The sequence below is a fragment of the Carcharodon carcharias genome, chromosome 9 (genome assembly GCF_017639515.1).
Source record: "Carcharodon carcharias isolate sCarCar2 chromosome 9, sCarCar2.pri, whole genome shotgun sequence".
NCBI lineage: Eukaryota > Metazoa > Chordata > Chondrichthyes > Lamniformes > Lamnidae > Carcharodon > Carcharodon carcharias.
The window spans coordinates 21,300,063-21,320,910 of NC_054475.1; the positions used below are offsets into that span (position 1 = coordinate 21,300,063).

General features: G+C 40.4%; 1 protein-coding gene across 1 annotated transcript in view; it reads left to right on the forward strand.

The window, feature by feature from the left end:
• The first annotated feature begins 573 nt into the window (after positions 1-573).
• Positions 574-20,848, forward strand: part of LOC121282255 (MAP kinase-activated protein kinase 2) — a 217,447-nt gene continuing 197,172 nt past the window's right edge. The window contains exon 1 of the mRNA XM_041195874.1: positions 574-1,091. Coding sequence (XP_041051808.1) covers positions 849-1,091 — 243 coding nt within the window. The 5' untranslated portion in view covers positions 574-848. The remainder of the gene's footprint in view (positions 1,092-20,848) is intronic.

A 20,848-nucleotide genomic window follows, 5' to 3' on the forward strand; every position in this document is an offset into this window, starting at 1 on the left:
TCCAGGTGATTTATCATTGATGGCCATTTAAAACACTTCTCCCCATTGGTTAACCAAGTGATGAGATTCAGTCACAATAATGAGGAAATAAATCAGTGACCGAGAGCCTTGAGACAGTACTAGCCACAGATTATGTAACGGTGCTGGGTTGCTCCTTGTTGCAGTGGAGTATCGGGGATGTGGCTAACTTAGGTTTATTTAAATGAGCACTTGAAACACCATAGCATACAGGGATACAGACCAAGTGCTGGAAAATGGGGTTAGAATGGATAGGTGCTTGATGGCTGGCATGGATACAATGGGTCGAAGGGCCTGTTTCTGTGCTGTATAACTCTATGACTGAAAAATCTGTTCTTTGTTGTCACTCCAAACACTCTTTTTGGGTCCTTTTACTTCATGTGCACGTCTTAACCCACCATTTTTTTTAAGGCACAACCAAAAATGGCTCCATTTTTTTGCGACAGAAATTCCGCCATAGTCCTTCGGGGAAGGTTAAACAGACATTGCCTTTAAGTGTTTATCGCACCGACCTCCTTTAAGAAAAGACCGTCATGGCTCCCGTCTGGTAGTGAGGCTTTGACGTCAGTACGTCTGTTTCCACTGAAACTCAACTGGAAGAGAAGTGCTGTGAAACTGACCAAGTGGGATCTTTATCAAGGGTTTAACAAGAAAAGGGGATTTTTTTTTTAAATTAAGAAGAAACGATTACTGCTGACAAGGGGTCCAGTGGCTTGGGCGCTTTGTGGGATTGGATCAATCACTTTTCTCCTCCCTGGTGCCAAGTCTGCAACTTTGTTTGAGAAGCCTGGTTGCTTTGGTTTTACAAAGTATCGAGTTCCGATGTAACAATGTTGTCGAACGTTGCGACAGCCAGGGATCCGCAGCAAGGCAACCAGATCCAGGAGCCGCCGCCGGCTCCCCTTTACCCTCCTCCCCCGCCTCAGTTCCAGCTCCAGAGAACCGGCGCTCAGACTAAGAAAAACGCCATCACCGACGACTACAAGGTCACGGCGCAGGTTTTGGGATTGGGCATCAATGGCAAAGTTTTGGAATGTTTTAACAAGAAAACGGGGGAGAAATTTGCCCTGAAGGTAAGTTCCAGCGGCAGACCAAAACATCCGCTCGATATCGAAATCTAAAGTAACTCCCTCATGATTGGGGCTAGAGAGAAAGATTCTGAATTACACGAGGGTCATAACGTACTGGTTTGCATCTGCCCGTCACTGCAGCTTTCTAACAGTAGCATTGTACCGAAGCCAGGCTTGTTTAATGTGCTCATCTTGAAGTAGCTAAGGGAAGTGAAAGGTGGAGAGATTATCACTGTTCCAGTTGGGCCTAATAGGCTCCCCCAAATTGGGAAGACATAGTCCCCCTTCTGTCGAAATGGAGACGATGAAATAGACGCTCAGAAGTTGCACAGCAGGTGTATTTCCTGCTTGGAAAGTGATTTGCTTTTATTTATTTGTATTGGCTTGTCACACTGAAACCCCTCTCGGAAACGAGCTCCCTCCCTAGATACGTGAGAGAGGATGAATGGTATGTGGACAATACGGATCCGCTCCGTCACATCGGGATGTATTGGCTGGGTTTGAGCAAGTGAAGTTGCCCATCTGCCGTCCCTGGCTCTCCCGCGTATTTAAATCGTTGGGGAAGGGTTCAGTGACCCGCTGATGTTCAACTACAATGCAGACCGACAGATGAGCGATGAGCTTTCTTTCGAGGCTTCCCCAGTTTCAGAAGTGTTATAAGTTTGTCATTACAGTAACGTGTTATGTTTGGTGCTCTGGCTGTAGTGGTGTGCAGAAATGTAGGGGGTGACGGGGAATGGTGAAAAGTCTTGGATTACCCCTCCTTGGTTGGGGCGGGGGGTGGTGGCACATTCCACAGGTGCCAGTATTGACATCCCTAGTTTATTTCCCGTAGGATATTGGCGTTTTTAGAATAATTTTCACTTTACTTTTTGTGGGTAATTGAAGAAATATTCGCCTAATAGTTATCACACACCGATGTTTGTTTTCTATTATTGTGCAGAAGATTTTTTTTTAAAAATTCCAATACCTAGGGCCCTCTTTGTTAACATATATAAAGTTGACTCTTTTACACAGATTTGACCAATTGCTAATGCTAACTTCATGCAGTGAAACAGCATAGCTTTGGCCAAATTTCCGATGGAAAAGTGCTGTCACAACTGTGTATTGTTTTGACTATTCTTGAGGAGAATTGAGCTCTGCATCTAGCCAGGTTTGGTATGCCAGATATTCTTGCATAATGTCTCCATGCAATTTGGGATGGTTCTCAGATTAACTTTATATCCCCAGGATTGCTGGCATAGAACCATGAGGGACCCATGGGACAGAGCTTGTCCTGAGAGGCACACTTTGCTAATAGGGAACTTGAGCACTAGTAGCACCTCTGTTATTTTGTGGGATGCAGTAGTACTATTAGGATTATTCGACTGATTTTTGTGGACCAGATGTTATTTTAAGCTAATTGTCTTTAGATATGGTTGCGCTCACCAAACATCCAGCCTGTAAAGAGTCTGTTGGATAAGCTTATATGCATTGTTGATCACGTTCTCCTGACTGTCTCCAATGGGAATGATTGGCATGCTTACATGTTCCAAAACTTGGTAACTTGCATTTTAAAGGCTGTCGTGTTTTCAACCAGGGTCTGGTGAAAAAATCCTGTGCCTCTTCCTGTTACCTTGAAAAATAAATCAACCTTGTTTCAAAAAATTCTGACAGATTTGGCAGAAACCGCAGCTGGAGTTGGGCGTGAAAATTGTGCTTTGGTTTTCCATGGCATGCTGATTAGAAGTTACTGTGTTTTTGACTGACAAGGTGAAAGGATAAAGCCCATGGCACGGGATGCCACCCAGGCTGAAAAGAATAAAATCAAAATAACAGAAAATGCTGGAAATGCTCAGGAGGTCAGGCAGCATCTGGAGAGCAGAAATGAGTTAACATTTCAGGCCAAAGACCTTTGGTGCCCTTTGAACTGGGAGAAGTCAGTATTGCAGAAGGTGAAGTAAATCGAACAGTGATTCAGTCATATCAATCAAACTGAGGGAGACGAGTTTGGCAGTTTGAGGTTCCGGTAAAGAGTGAGTTATTGCAATGATTCTGGATTTTAATATAAGAGGGGGATAGGAAGGTGCAGCATGGTGACATTTTGATCTTGGAAGGAACAAGAGAGGCAAGTTTAAATAATTGTAGCTATAGGAAATGACTCAACACATAATTTTTGTTTATAGTTGGTGCTCGCCCTTGACCTTCCAATCAGAGTGATGCAGTCTTAATTCCTTAATGCTTTTGATCTTAAAGTGGCATTGAAGCGATGCTAATAACTATTTTCTATAGAGTGTTGAATGCTTTCTATATTGTAAGTAGTTTTTTTGCTGATTGTGTATTTATTCCTTCAATTTAATCTATTTCTATTAAAGAAGTAACTCTGTATGGATAATACCTCTTCCTCCATTTGATTATATTTCTTTTAGTGACATGAGAGGAGATCAAGGTACAGCATGGATCAGTGCATTGACATTTTCTCATACAACCGTGTAATAGGAACATAGGAAATAGGAGCGAGAGTAGGCAATTTGGCCCTTTGAGCCTGCACCACCATTCAAACAGATCATGGCTGATCATCTACCCCTATACCATTTCCCTGCCACATCTCTTGATGTCATTACTATCCAGAAATCTATCTTTTTTTTTGACTTGAACATCCTCAGTGATTGAGCTTCCACAGCCCACTGGAGTAGAGAATTCCAAAGATTTTCCACCCTTTGAGTGAAGAAATTCCTCCTCATTTCAGTCTTAAATAGCCTGCCCCTTATTCCGAGAATGTGTTCCCTGGTTCTAGACTCACCAGCTAGGGAAACATCCTATCCACATCTACCCTGTCATGCCCTGTAAGAACTTTGTAAGTTTCAGTGAGGTCACCTCTCTTTCTTTGAAACTCTAGAGAATACAGGCCCAGTTTCCTCAATCTCTCCTCATAAGACAATCCTTCCATTCCAGGGATTAGTCTGGCGAGCCTCTGTTGCGTTCACTCTCTGGAAAGTATGTCCTTCCTTAGATAAGGGGACCAAAACTGTACACAATATTCCAGATATGGTCTCACCAGGGCTCTACACAATTGCAGCAAGACATCTTTACCCCTGTGCTTGAAATCCCTTGTGATGATGGCCAGCATACCATTTGCCTTCCTAATTGCTGGCTGCATCTGCTTGCGAGCTTTTCGTGACGCCTGAACAAGGCCACCCAGGTCTCTTTGGACATCAACACTTCCAAACCTCTCACCATTTAAGAAATATTCTGTTTTTCTATTTTTTTTCTACCAAAGTGGATAACTTCACACTTATTCATGTTACATTCCAACTGTGATGTTCTTGCCCATTCACTTAGCCTGTCCAAATCCCCTTGCATCCTCTTCACATTCCCACCTAGTTTTGTGTCATCAAATTTTGAAATATTACATTTGGTTTCCATGCCCAAATAATTTATATAGAATGTGAACAGCTGTGGTCCATGCACTGATCCTCGTGGTACCCCACAGCCTTCCAACTTGAGAATAAACCAGTTAACAGACCGAAAACAATGTAGGAATAACCAATTCTCAATCCATAGCAGTGTATTACTCCCAATCTCATGTGCTCTAATTTTGATCACTAACCTGTGTGGGACTTTATCAAAAACCTTCTGAAAATCCAAATACACCACATCCACTGGTTCTCCTTTATCTATGCTACAAGTGATACCCTCAAAAACTCCAACAGGTTTGTCAAACGTGGTTTCCCTTTCATAAATCCATATTGACTCTGCCCAATTCTACCATTAATTTCTAAATGTCCAATAATCACACCCTTAATAATAGACTATAACACTTTCCCGACAACTGATGTCAAACTAATAGGTCTGTAATTCTGTTTTCCCTCTTCCTCCCTTCTTAAATAGCGGGGTTACGTTTGCTACTTTGCAGTCTGCCGGAATCTTCAAAATTCTGTATATTCTGGAAAGAGAGCCACCAATGCCTCCATGATCTCTATAGCCACCTCCTTCAATACACTGGGATGTAGCTCATCTGGTCCAGGTCCAGATATCAATTGTCAATCCAATTAATTTTGAGTGCTACTTCTTAATTAATACTAATTTTTTTCAGTTCCTCATTTTCTCAAGTCCCTTGGTTGCCTAGTATTTCTGGGAGGTTTTCTGTATATTTCTCTGAAGACAGATACAAAGTAATTGTTTAATTTATTTGCCATTTCCCTATTCTCTATTATAAATTCTCCTGTCTCCACCTGTAACAGATCCACATTCGTCCTTGCTAATCTTTTCCTTTTCACATACCTACATGCGAACATATGAATTGGGAGCAGGAGCAGGAGTAGGCCACTCGGCCCCTCGAGCCTTCTCCGTCATTCAATAAGATCATGGCTGATCTGAATGTAACCTCAGCCCCACATTCCTGCCTACCCCCAATAACCTTTTACCCCCCTTGTTAATCTAGAATCTATCATGCACTGCCTTAAAAATATTCAAAGATTCTGCTTCCACTATCTTTTGATGAAGAGAGTTCCAAAGACTCGCAACCCCCAGAGAAATATTCTCATCTTTGTCTTAAACAGTGGCCCCAAGTTCTGGATTTTCCTACAAGAGGAAACATCCTTTCCACATCCACCCTGTCAAGACCCCTCAGGATCTTAAAGGTTTCAATTAACTCACTTCTTAATCTTTTAAATTCCAGTGGATACAAGCCCAACCAGTCCAGCCTTTCCTCATAAGACAACCCATCCGTTCATGGTATTAGGCTAGTAAACCTTCTCTGAACTGCTTCCAGCACATTTATATCTTTCTTTAAATAAGGAGACCAATACTGTACACAGTATTCCAGATATGGCCTCGTTAATGCCTTGTACACTGAAGCATAACCTCCCAACTTTTGTAATCCATTCCCCTCACAATAAATGATAACATTCTATTGGTTTTCCTAATTATCTGCTGTACCTGCACATTAACCTTTTGTGATTCATGCACTAGGACACCCAGATCCCTCTGAATCTGAGCTCTGCAATCTCTTGCCTAAAGAAACTTTTACATTCTGCCTTTGTTTCTTGCTAGCTTGCATTCATGTTCTCTTTTCCCTTTATCAGTTTCTTGGTCACCCTTTGCTGGATTCTAAATTGCTTCCAATCCCCACAGGCTTAGCATTCTAGTTGGCAACCTCCTGAGCCACTTCCTTCTGATCTAATGCAATTTTTATCTTTAGTTAACCACGATTGATTCATCTTTCCTGTTGAGTTTTTGTGTCTTAAAGGATTGTATATTTATAGTAGACTATGCAATAGAATTTTAAATGTTAGCCATTGCCTGTCTGTTAAATAGCTAGCTTACCCCTCATATACCTTCATAATTTAGCACCCTAGAGTGAACTAAATCACTTTCAAACTTAATGTAAAACTCAGTTGTCTTATGGTCACTATTTCCGAATGGCTCCTTTAAAGCAAGGTTGTTAGTGAGCTCTTTCTCATTAGATAATACTGAATGCAAAATAGACTGATCCCTAGTTGGTTCTTCAGCGCACTGCTCCAGAAACCCATCTCATACACACTCCAGGAACTCATCCTCCACAGCATTAGTGCTAATTAGGTTTAGCCAGTCTATATGTAAATCGAAGGTGCCCATTATTACTGTATTACCTGTGTTAATGCTGCTATAATTTCCTGATTTATCCCGTGTCCATCATTACCACTACTGTTTGGCCTATAAACAGCTCCCATCAATGTTTGCTGCCCCTTGCTGTTTTTTAGCTCCACCCAAACTGATTCTACATCTTGATTCTTTGACTTAAGATCCTCTCTTACTAATGTACTGATTTGGTCCCTTATTTAACAGTGCTACCCCACCTCCTTTTCCTCTCTCCTCCCTTCCAACATGACGAATATGCCTGAATATTCCGTTCCAAGTCCTGGTCACCCTGTAAACATGTCTCATGGCAATTAAACCAGACCCATTTACCTACTTGTGCCTTCAAATCATCAACTTTTTTCTCATAGTACGCATTGAACTTGTAGTATTCATTTAAAGGAGTTGACACTTGCGGTTTCATGGGCTACATTGCGCCAGATCTGAATGAATTGTGCTTCCTGGTTTGATGTGCCAAAACATAATTTGTCAATAAATGGTTTTTTAAGTATGTACACAGCAAGCGTGGTGTTTCATAAGATGTCTGAGAGGAATCAAGAATGCATGCATGCAACGAATAAGTAGCGCATAAAGGTTTTAAAAATTATTTTTAAAGCATTAGCCCATCATGGGTGATATATAGCGAAATATTTTGCAGTTGCTGGAAATTTGAAATAAAAACAAAACGCTGGAAATACTCAGGTCAGGCAGCATCTGTGGAAAGAAACGAGGGTTAATGTTTCAGGTCATTGAGCTACTGAGCATTTCCAGAACGTTCTGTTTTTATTATGGCCAATGTGGCCAATTATGTTCTCCTACCTAGAATTGGTGTTAGTATAAGTTTGTGTAATGTTAAAGGTTACTTAGTAAAGAGAGGTTTAATTATCATTCTGGACTTGGAAACAGGTCAGTAACCATGACTGGGATATGCAGACAATTGTCTCCTGTCAATGACGCATAACACTCATTTCATCCTCCTTCAAAAAACCCTCAAAGGGATGGGGTTAAATTATTGCTGCCACATGCTCCCACCAATATTTCCCCCCACCCTGCCCACTACCACCTTCTTCTAACTCTTTTAATTGCAATTACCACATAATGCTATGTCCTTTTTTTTTTGAGGTTTGCTTTTGAACTTAGTGAAAGAATCACTGAAGAGGAATTTTGGACCAGGGTCAGGAAAAGCTCCATATGGGAGAGCAAAGCCGGAGGAGAAATAATAAGAATTTGTCTTAGTGGTGATTTAGTTACTGAAGTCCTATAGTTATCTTTGAGTTGTGAGAGTCAGGCTGCATTTCTTTCAGTAATTCCATCTTAACTGTAAGGAAAATTGTGCATAAATCTTATGCATTAGCCTTCTGAATCCAAGAATGCTGCCTATAGCATGCTTAAAAACCATGACAGGGATTACCATTTTGTAAGTGTGTAGCTTCATATAAACAAATTATACACAGCCATGTACAGTTTACATCTCTCAATTCCAAGTTATTTAATTTAAATTGACATTTTGATTCTTTGTAAAAGTTCCCACTTTTATTTGTGTTTAATTTGATTTGCTTGGTAAATTTAGAAAAAAAGCTTTGTACTATGTAGGCATGTAGCTACAGTTTTAACTGATATGCTTAAAATGTTATAATCTTTAAATTCATTTCCATGTACCTGCGCTAGGATTACTGTTTCTATATGTGCCTGTATTTAGTCAGGAAAATGAGGAAAGACCAAAGCGATTAGTTAAGCTTTATACCCATTTAAAATGTTCCAAAACCTAGATGAGTAGTTTGAAAGCAAAGCAGCTTGAACTTTCCATTCGCAAATCTTATCTTTATTAATTTTCCATTGTAAATTCCTTGGTCGTCTTTCATTTTTGGCGCTACATATGCATGCGTTGTCGGCTATGTAGATTATCATCCAGAGATTTATGTTGCATCTGGAAGATTCTCACCTTCAATTTATATCGCACAAAGTTCTAGTAATCACGATCAAAAGCTGTGTCTGTGTCAGGACAGGAATAGTTTCCTGCGTTGATTGGGTGAAATGACGTGCTGTTCGAATTGTAAAATAGGTCAGCTTTTTTTTTTGTAGAAAGCTCCAATTTTCTTGTAGTTAATAGTGCAATGGATGAATAAATAGCAATCTGATCACAGGAAAAGTCTCACTGATTTAAATGGAAGGGAAATCTGGTGAGTGCTGTGATTCCATGTGTGTATGGATTGAAGTGCCCTAACGTGATTGAAATAACCTCAGTTTTACTGAAGCAGCAGTTGGCATGATGTGTTGGAAAGGTTTAATTATGATAGAACATATCAGGGTAGCAGGACCATAACAACTCAGTTGTCTCTTTTTGTGCATATTTGTGTAACTATTTAGGTTAACAAGATTTGAAGAAGAAAGACATCTGGAATACTTGAGAACTACATTAGGACTGATCATGATATGGTTTATATCACTTCTGAGGCTGTTTTTACAAAAAAAATCAACCCCTGAAACTATGATTTTATTGACAGTTAAATACTTCTGTCTAAAACCTGTGGGTGACTCATTGTTCTAGCATTGACAAACATGCCTGTTGTGTTTTACCACAGCTGATTAACAAAGTGATACATGAAATGATTTGTCTTTGAATGCACAATTTGTTTGCATTAATGTTTAGGAGAGGTCGAGGTGAATCTCAGATTATTGCTCAGTAGTGTTATGGTCTTACTTTTAAGGAGAGATGCAAACACATGCTATAGAAAGGTTACATGTGATTTGGGTGAAAAAAAACTGGCTTTTTGAATTTTTTATTAATCTTTTTCCATCTTTCTCTAAATGTCTGCTTTCCCCTTTGCTTTGTCACCTGAAGGATGTTGACTGATGTTTTTTGGATGCTTGATTCCCAAAGTACCAGTCTGAACACTGGATATTTTTAACTGGCAAGAAGATCAATTTAGTTTCTTCCGCAGTGTTCAAGTGAGTCACTCTGACCTGTATGAGCAGATATCCAGATGGGGAATCTGAAGTCATGTGAGCTGTTGTGAAAAACCACTGGTTGTAGAATCTGGTCCAGTAATCTTAATTAGTTTGTGTAAAATATTGATCTTTCACAACTGCAGCAACGACATGGTATGTGGGCATCTCCAAAAATGAATGTGAGGGAATTAAAAATCTTAGCATAATCTGGGGGTCCAGATGACCTGTAAGGAGCATTTGAATGCACCATCCTGATTTTGGTATAATCTGAAACTCTTAATTGCCTTACTGCTGTGTAAATCCTGTCTCTCCATTGTTCAGTTTATCACCTGCTGACATTCTCAGTGGCATTGGCTCAAAGTGAGCATACGCAAAATTGTTCGCTCAGGATGTTATCTAAACTCATTTTTAATCTAAAAAATGTCCTCCAGCTTTTCACAACAGTTGTCCAATTTTGGATGTGCACAAGGTTTTCTTCTGACAGTAGTTTGCTACTATTTGCATTTTTCTGACTCGTCTTCTGGCTGAAGATAGCAAGACTGCATTTATTGTTCTTGTTCAGTTGTTGTGTGAATGTTTCTTGGTTTATTTTTTTACAACTTCAAGGGGCATTAAGAATCAGCCACATGTTGTGGGCACGGAGTTATATGTAGGGGTAGCAGGACATAATGAACCAGTTGGATTTTTATTGTCATAACTGCTACACTATGTTACCCTGCAACTGAAGTATGACTTGAAATGTGAAGGAGGAGTCTTGTAAGCTGCTCCCAATGACTACGGCTTTGTTCTAAGTTGTAGTCAACACCCTGAGTACGTGGGACTTTTCAGGTATTCTTCACCAACTGCTATTTTACACAGCGCATTTAACTTGCTTTGAAAAATAAAGACTTGCATTATATGGTGGTCATGAAAGGCATTATGTATCTCAAAAGCTCTTTACAGCCAATGAAGTGATTTTGAAGCGTAGTCATTGTTGTAAAATGTCGGAAATACAGCAGCCAATTTGTGTATAGCTAGCTCCCACAGATTCTGTTTTTTGTACTGTTGATTGAGGTATAAATATTGGCCAGGATGCCAGGGATAATTCCCCTGCTCTTTGAAATAGTGCCAGGGGATCTTTAGGCTCACCTGCGAGGGCAGCTTTGGTTTCATGTCTCAACTGAAAGAAGACACCTTTGACAATGGAGTAACCTCTGAGCCCTACACTGGGAAGGTAGTTTTGATTTTTACGCTAGGATTCTGGAGTGGGACTTGAACCCAGAATCTGCTGTTTCAGAGGCAGAGTGTTACCAACTAAATCACAGCTGACACGGGCCCTTATAAAATGGTGAATGGGTTCTATGTTCCATTTCTTTGTTCCCCAGCCACCACCACCACACTGGGTTTGGAATCTTCCTTTGTTTTCCTGTAATGCGGTTGGGAGATAGTTTTAACGGGTTATGATACACCATTAAAGGACAGAAATAAACAATTGGTTAGAAGAACAGAGTTATAAACATAATAGCATGTTTGATGTAGAGGGATCATAACACATTTGTTAAACTGAAATGGTGAAAGCCAAGCTTGAATGTTTTTGAGTTCTCGCCATTTGAGTATTATACTGAGAGGAACCTCTTTGCACAGAAGGTGGATGTTTTCAATTTTCCAATGTTGAGGGTTGACTGCTTTGAAAAAAGAATGATTTCCAAATGAAGTATCCAAATTTACTGTCATTTAGATATGAAAAGTTAAAACTGACGTGTGTTTATTGCAAGTCAAATAAGTGCAGGTTAAATATTGCATGTATCTTGCATTACCTCAACATCATATTTTAACCCCAATCTCAATAGACCAATTCTGGCTACAAATGGGTGATGACTCTTTCTCAAATATGTCATTCATAATGTTCACAAACTGTGTAATTGACAAATTGGGTTGAGACTTTCAAAAGTGTTTTGTTTGTCTTCCTTCCCCATGGCTTATAATGGATCTATCTTCTCATAGAGCTGGATTGATTTTGTACCCAGGACAGGTGGACACAACAAAAGTGTTGGAAAGTGCTGCAACATCTTATTCCTCCGAGTGATGCACTTGATATTTTGATAAATTCTACTTCAACTCCAATTAATTGCTGCTTTTAATGGATTATTGCCTGAGGATATCTATAGCAGACATCAATGTCCTTTCAGTTGTATAAAATAATGCTCCTGGTAGTCTTACCTAAACTGTTTGCTGTAGATTTGTAATAAAACTAGTATAAAGATGGTGATTAGTATGCAAGTAGTTAGTAAACTGCATGTAAAAATGCACAAATAGATTTTAAGGGGCACAGTTATCATGGCGGGTGGGGGGAGGTGGAAAGCATGTTGCATTTTTTTTCCATTTGGTTCAAAAATTGAGTTAAAAAGAAAAAAATATTCATTCATGGGATATTGTCTTCGCTGGCTAGGCCAGCATTTATTGCCCATCCTTAACTGCCCTTGAAAAGGTGGTGGTGATTGCCTCCTTGAACTGCTGCAGTCTGTGTGGTGTAGATACACCCACAGTGCTGTCAAGGAGGGAGTTCCATGATTTGACCCAGCGACAGTGAAGGAATGGCCGATATATTTCCAAGTCAAGATGGTGAGTAACTTGGAGGGGAACTTGCAGGTGGTGGTGTTCCCATCTATCTGTTGCCCTTGTCCTTCTAGATGCTAGTGGTCATGGGTTTAGAAGGTGCTGTCGAAGGAGCCTTGGTGAATTCCTGCAGTACATCTTGTAGATGGTACACACTGCTGCTACTGTGCGTCGGTGGTGGAGGGAGTGACTGTTTGTGGATGTGGTGCTAATCAAGTGGGCTGCTTTGTCCTGGATGTTGTCAAGCTTTTTTAAGTGTTATGTGAGCTGCACTCATCCAGCCGAGTGGGGAGTATTCTATCACACTCCTGACTTGTGCCTTGTAGTTGGTGGACAGGTTTTGGGGAGTCAGGAGGTGAGTTACTCATCGCAGGATTCCTAGCCTCTGACTTGCTTTTGTCGCCACAGTATTTATATGACTAGTTTAGTTTTTGGTCACTGGTAAACCCAGCATGTAGATAGTGGGGGATTCAGTGATGGTAATGCCATTGAACGTCAAAGGGCGATGGTTGGATTCTCTCTTGTTGTAGATGGTCATTGCCTGACACTTGTGTGGTGCAAATGTTACTTGCCACTTGTCAGCCCAAGCCTGGATATTGTCCAGGTCTTGCTGCATTTCTGATCTTTATGATGGAAGGAAGATCATTGATGAGGCAGCTGAAAATAGTTGGGTTGAAGGCACTATCCTGAGGAATTCTTGCAGTGATAACTGACATCCAACAACCACAACCACCTTCCTTTGTGCTAGGTATGACTCCAACCAGCGGAGAGTTTTCCCCCGGTTCCCATTGACTTCAGTTTTGATAGGGTTCCTTGATTCCACGCTCGTTCAAATGCGGCCTTGATGTCAAGGGCAGTCACTCTCCCCTCACCTCGGGAATTCAGCTCTTTTGTCCATGTTTGAACTTAGGCTGTAATGAGGTCAGGAGCTGAGTGGCTCTGGCGGAACCCAAACTGGGTGTCAGTGAGGCTATTGCTAAGCCAGTGCCGCTTGATAGCACTGCTGATGACCCTTTCCATTACTTTACTGATGATGGAGAGTAGAATGATGGGGCAGTAGTTGGCCAGGTTGGGTTTCTCCTGCATTTTGTGTATGAACATGCCTGGGCAATTTTCCACATAGCCGGATAGATGCCAGTGTTGTAACTGTATTGGAATAGCTTGGCTAGGGGCACAGCAAGTTCTGGAACACAAGTCTTCAGTACTATTGCCAGAATATTGTCAGGGCCCATAGTCTTTGCAGTATCCAGTGCCTTCAACCATTTCTTGATAGCACGTGGAGTGAATCAAATTGGCTGAAAACTTGGCATCTGTGATGCTGGGGACCTTTTGGAGGAGGCAGGGATGGATCATCCACTTGGCACTTCTGGCTGAAGATTGTAGCAAATGCTTCAGCCTCATTTACAATCTATAACATGTCATGTCACTATAAAGTGACAGTTATTCTAGCTTCCCAAAAACAAAACAACATTTTGTGAGGGGAATGACCCTTTTTTAATAAAGTTTATACCATAAGGGTGAGATCTCAGTGGAGTGCGGAAAATGATTCCATGTGGATGATGTCACTGTATTACATTATTAATTGGAATGATTCTCTCGTCTCTTTTGAACCTGTGATGCCAGTTACTCATTTCAGAAAAATCTTATTTTTTAAAAATGTGCAATGTTTATTGTGCCATTATTTTTTTAAAGTGATGTGGTTGTTGGAATTATTGGCACTTTGGGGGATATAGTAGTTTAACTGAAATCTTATTCCAAAGATGTATGAAATCTGTAATACCTTTCCCCTTTTTAGTGTTTTAGAACACTGTGTTCCCCAGCCAATTTGCTGAATGATAAAAGCAGAATATGTTATAAAGGACTGAGGTGCTGGCTATGGCATCTTTTTGTTAGTGATATTGAAATTGTGGAGAAATAGTATGCAGATGCTTGGCAGGATCATTTTGAAATTGTTTGTAAAAAGGTGCACTCATCTAGTTAAGTTAACATCTCTGTTTAAAATAATTGAGAGATTTTTCTTGGTGATGCATTAAATATTTGTGCTAAGTATGCACAGCATAATTTGAAGACCATCAGGTCTTGAGTTATTAACTGTTCTAGGACCTCAACATTTCACCATTATATATTTAAGGACTTCAGTGAAGCTTTGGAGTTGTTTATCTAAGTTTGCAGGTGAACTAAATTAGGAGGTAGCTTGTGTGAATGGGAGCTGGAACTTAAAGGGATATAGACAAACTAAGCTAAGGCAAACTGGCAGCTGGAGTTCAATGTAGGGAAATGTGAGGTCACCCACTCTGTACCTCAAATACTAGTTGAAGTTATTAATGTTGAGTAGTTGTAGAGAAGCAAAAGGGATATGTAGACGAATCACTGAAAACTAAAATAGGGTAGAAAAAAATCATCAAGGCTAATTGGATGTTGGCCTTTTATTTCAAAGGGGTTGAAATTCAAAAGTGAGCAAGTTATATTTCAATTGTATGGAGCATTCATTCCTGACTGGAATACCTCATTCAGTTTTGGACACCGACCCTCAGGAAAGATTATATTGGCCTTGAAACATGTGCAGCATCGACTTAGCACTTACATTATTGCTAAAGAGTTAAATTATGAGGACAGGTTGCATAAGCTTTGTCTATTATAGCTGGTATTCCCAGTTGGGAGGTGATCAAATTGAGGTGAATAAGAGATTTGATATGGTAGATACAGAAGAAGTATTTCTTCTGATAAGGGCATGCAGAATAAGGAGGAGTAATCTTACAATTAGAAATAGGTCATTCAGGAATCAAATCACGAAGCACTTTTTCATATGAAAGGCAGTGGAAATCTGGAACTCTCTCTCCCAAAAGATTGGATGCTGGATCAATTGAAATTTTGTGCGATATTGGTATTAAGAGATATGAAGATATGGTGGATAAATGGAATTGAGGTACAGATCAGCTGTGATCCCATTGAAGTTTGAACAGGGTTTGAACACCTGCTCTTGTACTTAACCTATGTCAAGCTGCTCTGGATAAAATCATGTGCCATAATGGTTTTGTAGAAATGCTAAATGTGTGCATGTTAACCATCTTGGATGGGCTGAAATGAGGGCTAGATGTTCCCATACGCTGTTCACTCCAGTTATGCTTGTTTGTAGATGAAGCATCCACTTCCCTATTCTCTCTCCTTCCTCTGTTACCGTTCTCTCTCCTCTAGTGCTAATTCTGATAAACACCTGCTATTCTGCCTTATGACATCAGACCAGAACTCCAGTGCACCAAGTCATCCCTAAATAGAATGGAGTAACTTTAAGTATTATGGACTGGCTGCTCAGATAGAAGCTGAGAAATGATGTAGTGGTGCCTGATATTTTATACCACATCACTGGACCATTTGCACTGGGCTTCTCCAGGTGGATGCAAGAGGACATCCTGACATTAGCATTTTACAGCACCATACTTGATTATTTCTGGTGGTGATTATTCTGGCCTATTCACTTTCAGCGAACCAATGCAAACTCGATGGGTCGAATGGCCTCCTTCTGCACTGTAAAGATACTGTGGTGTATCTTGACAAACTTTGACAAGACTAAACAAACTTTGCTTGATTTTTTTTTGCTGCTGCCTAATAATGACTAAGGTGGGTGGCCAAGAATTTGTGTCTCAGAACATATTTTGTTTGGAATCTTCGGGATGTGTGTGTGCATGGCTTTTTATTTTTCTTACCTCTTCATTCAAGCCTGTAAAAGATAATGCAAATTCTCTTTGTAACGAGTAGCACATTATCCTAATCTCTTGGAAATTTTCCAAGCACTTTACATAAAATGATTTACTTTGATATCAGGAAAACTGGCAGCCATGTATACACAGCTGGAACCCACAAAGATGACGCAAATGACCAAGTTATCTGTAGCTGGTTGGTTGAGGGAGGAGTGTTGGTCAGGACAGTAAGGGACCTCTGATTATCTTTGCCACGGTCTATTTGTTGATGTTTTATGAACGAATGGGTGATGGGGTCTTGAGCTAGTGGTGGCACATTTGGGGTGAGCAGCATTAAGTGGACTTCTATGTTTGTCATTGATGGCATGAAATTGCCTCCACAAATTCCTGGAATGTGTGTGATAACTGCACAATGACGCCAGTGTTGCATCTGGGAAATCAAACGAGGTGTCCAGTGGCTTTTCTCCTTCTCCAATGGAAGAAAATAATACAAAAGGAAACAGAACAAAAGACAAAGAAGAAAATTAATTGGAGTCAATTGAAGCAGACGCATAGAGCGGATTGAGAGAGAAGAGAAAAAGTAGAAGACATTGAAATCCAGTTATGTTTGTAAATTGCTGTATTTAGTTTTATTCATGCATGTGATGTGGGTGTTGCTGACTACACCAGCATTTATTGCCCATCCCTAATTGGTCCTTGAAATTGATAATGAATGGCAGGGTTGGTGTGTAAAATGAACAAACTAGCTTAGCGGCAGTAGACCTGACCATCATGCTTAGGAACAGTGGAACACACTGGATATCCCATTATGCTGCTTTCATAGGATCATAGGAATTGTTAGACCATCAAAGACCAAGGTCCATCTTATTCCTTTCGCTACCACCCTGGAAATCCCTTGGTACAATCTAAATGGAGTTTTTGGTTAATTGCAGTGTTAATCTCTATCACTTATCTACACGGACCTAGACACAAGGGAAACCCCAGTAGTGAATAGTTTTCTAGGTTCAAAGTCACCTTTTTTCCCCCTCAAACATTGCCCACACTTAACCACACCTCATGTCTCATGGCTTGCATCAAGTATTTCAAATGTTATTTTCTGAAAATCTACCTAATTTGCATTTGAATGAGTGACTCTGTTCAAAGTGTAGTGACAGGCTTTTGAGTCCTGAAAATCATTACCTGGTGGCAGCAACAGACATATGGATGGTAAGACTACAGGTCGAGTATCCTTTCTCTGAAACCTTGGGGCCAGTTACATTTCAGTTTCCAGATACTGCATATAAACTTACATTACAGTAGCCTAAACATAGGCTAGCTATAGCCTAAAGTAAATAAAATAGCTAGAAAAGTAAAGATGTATCACTGAATAGTAAATACAAAGGTAGCTGAATTTTCTTTTTGACATGTTCACCACAAATTGCAAGATAAACAGTGCAAACAAACAACTAGGCTTCCCGTGCTGAATGTCAGTAAGGTTGAAAAAAAGGTTTTTGGATATGTTTGGTTTTTGGATTTGCAGATAAAGGATACTTGACCTGTAATACAAAGATACCACTGAGGCAGAAAATGATTGAAAAGGCACCAGGAGCAATTCACTACCTGCTGGAGTGAGAGCCCGCAGTTTTGTTGGTGCTTTTATGAACCCCCAAAAGTGAACAACAGGTCAAGACCATAAATCCTATCGTTAACAGTAAGACAATAATTATCATCCCTAAATGATTGTAGCAAAATTAGTTTGTGATAACATCATGAATCCAGCAATTTCTCAATTGTTATCAAGTTCAATGGGGAGCTCCTCAGCGTGAAAGGATTTTTATCAGCTTTGGCGAGGCAAACAATGGAGCAATGCAAATTGTCGAGATGTTGGCAGAGGATGTGAATGTGTGGCATAACTTATTCTGCGAATTGTAAATCTTACCAGTTAATAATGGCCAACGCTGTTAATGTGGCACTGTAACGTCACAACTGCCCAGCACTTCCTGAACCTATATCTCAACTAATGGACAGCTGATTCAGTTCTGCAGTGGAGCGATGCCTAGATAATATGCTCAGGACTTGGAGTGTAGGGCTTGAAACCACAACTTTCTGCCTCAGTTATGATGGTACCACTAACTAAGCCAAACTGAAACATAGGAGAATTTTTAGTTTTTATTTTGAAACAAAATTTGCTCAGCCACATATATGAATAAATAACATTTTTATTTTCTCATCTTCTGTCCTCCTCCTCACAGGAAGTGTGATGATTTCACACTGCTGTACAAATTTCTAGACTTCTGGGGACATTTTGCCTACCATTTCAAAGAAAAAGTGCCCTATTCACGTCAGCAGTTATTGTAGCCATTCACCCACATTGCAATATCCAGGAGCCATGAACTGGTTTCATTGAAATCAACCTGTTATTAAAATGCAAGTTTTACGTCTTGCTTGACAATGGGATGCTGTGAACTAGAGAAGTAAGTACTGTTTATGTTGATCCGGTGTCCGGGACATTTGACTATGGGCCCTGTTATTCTGATCAGCTCCTTCTGTCTTGTTCCAAGTACAAGTCCAAGCCCAGCAGCATTCTTTTCTTTTGCTGGATTTATTTTCAGAGCTGTGTTCTGCATTTATACAGCAGGGCAGTTTCATTAGAGGGAGGAAGGGATTCTGAGTTTCCAGTCGACCACCGGTATCCTCTTGGAATGCTTGCATGGTTTCTTCCCTCTTCCTTCCGTTAATTTGGAGAGCAGTAATGTATGAAGCCCACTTGAATGGTGAGCAAGGACAACAGTGTAGACAGGCTGTACTGATGTCAGCTTTTTTCCATTCTTTCGTGGTATTTTGATTTTGCTGGCAAGACCAGCATTTGCCACCCATCTCTAATTAAACTGAGTGGATGGCTTGGCCATTGCAGAGGGCAGTTGAGAGTCAATCACATTACATGTGGGTCTGGAGTGACATGTGAGCCAGAGTGGGTAAGGATGGCAGATTTCCTTCCCTAAAGGACATTAGTGAACCAGATGGGTTTTACAGCAATCAGTGATAGGTGCTGTGGTCACAGTTACTGTGACTAGCTTTATATTCCAGATTTATTGAATTCAAATCCCATCAGAATCCATGTCCAGGAGCATTAGCTTGGGCCTCTGGATTACTAGTCCAATGACATTATGACCATGCCACCATCTCCCCTCCAACTGTGTATTTGCTGTGGAGCCACCCAGCTGTCAAGAGCTCTCGAATTTGTAAAAAAAATCAGGACATGATTCATTTTGATCTTTTTAGTGGAATGTGGAAACAACTTCCAATTTAAAAATAAATTACTGCCAAGCAGCTCCCAACAGCATACTGCATCCTGCCTTTTAAAATGCAGAATGAATGAGAGGCCTTTTTTTATTGTTGATGTGTTACTGACGGGGCCAACCTGCTGAGTGGAATATAAGCAAGGCAGACATCCAACCCTAGAGTAAAGGAGTTGAAGACATATTAAATGAGGAATTATTTCTCATGGAGGACTGGTACAGAGAAGGTGCACTAAGGACAACAGAACTCTGCACGAGAGATATTGGATCTCTGCTTGGGCCCCATGCTGCTAGAGTGTTATGAGCTGGGTTGCCACCCCTCCAGGAATGTCTTTGAGATTCCAGGAACTAAACCACCAGAACACTATTTTCGTTTTCGTAGAAGACTTCTTGTTATAAAAATATTAAGGGTGGGAAATGGCTGTTTGACTAGCAGTGAAATCATCCAGTTTAGCAACAATGAGCTTATTTGCTGCCCAGTTGGCATGGGGGGGGGTGGTGCACCACAAGGATTGTTATGTTGGGTAACCCTTCCCTGGGGAATAGGGGAGGGGCATTGGAGACAGGAGGTGCTGATGGCGCCCATGGCAGGAGTGAGTCCAATGACATTCGCAACTTCAGCGTGATGAGAATTAAAAATCACTGCAGCCTTAATATTGATGACAACATCACAGCCCCCAAAACTTTGATACTGTTATATGCTGAATACTTTATTAAACTTGTAAATGTCTAATCATTTTAAGAGCAAATAATTGCTGCTTACTTTACACCCAAACAATTGCTTCAGGGGGAAAAAAAAAGATTAATTGGCCTGGATTTTGTAGTCAGTGTTTGAGAAAACAGCTCTCTAATGATCTCTGTGGTGCAGAATTCGCCTTTTCCGATGGCAGTTTAAATCTGGCACTAAATTGAGGGGATTTCCAGGCATGCAAAGGCAGTGATGTTAGCAAACAGGGGAAGCAGCCAATCATATTGAAGTATTCCCACAGACAACAAACCTATTAAAAGCACTGAGTCCCTCCTACTTTGAAATTAACATTTCCAATAGTGAAATAAATGATTCTGATAAAATAACTTGTTACATGTTTTAAAAGTGGAATTTTTATCAAATGAAGAAATTTGCCATTCCATCATTTTAAAAATCAGTTTTCCAGGACCTGTGAAGGTGTTTAGTAGTGATTATTAATTTACAAGGTGTAACTTTTATAATAGTTTTACAGCGAGGCCAATAGCTTATGTAGAAATGCGTCAGGTTGGGGGACCTCAACAGAATATCCTCTGGAGAATCAATGACACAAAGCTTCTAGATTGGTGTTATTTTGCGCATGTGTGGACTCCAGAAGATGTCTATTTTCAATGGAGTAATGATGCTGAACACCTAAAGTTTCGTTGTCATTATTTCCCTATGAGCTAGTGAGTAAGTGCACTGGTTGATGTAGCCCTATACATCAACCAATAGGGATTGAACCCTGGATTTACCTGATCAGGTAAATCCAGGGTTCAATCCCTATATAGTGTCAAATTAAATGATGTTGGCTAAGGTCGATGTAGAGATGCTGTGGATAACCTTGGTGCCATTAGTATACTAGGGAGAAGGCATGTGGTGGAGTGGAGACTGGGTGGGGAGGTCAGCTAGAGTTGT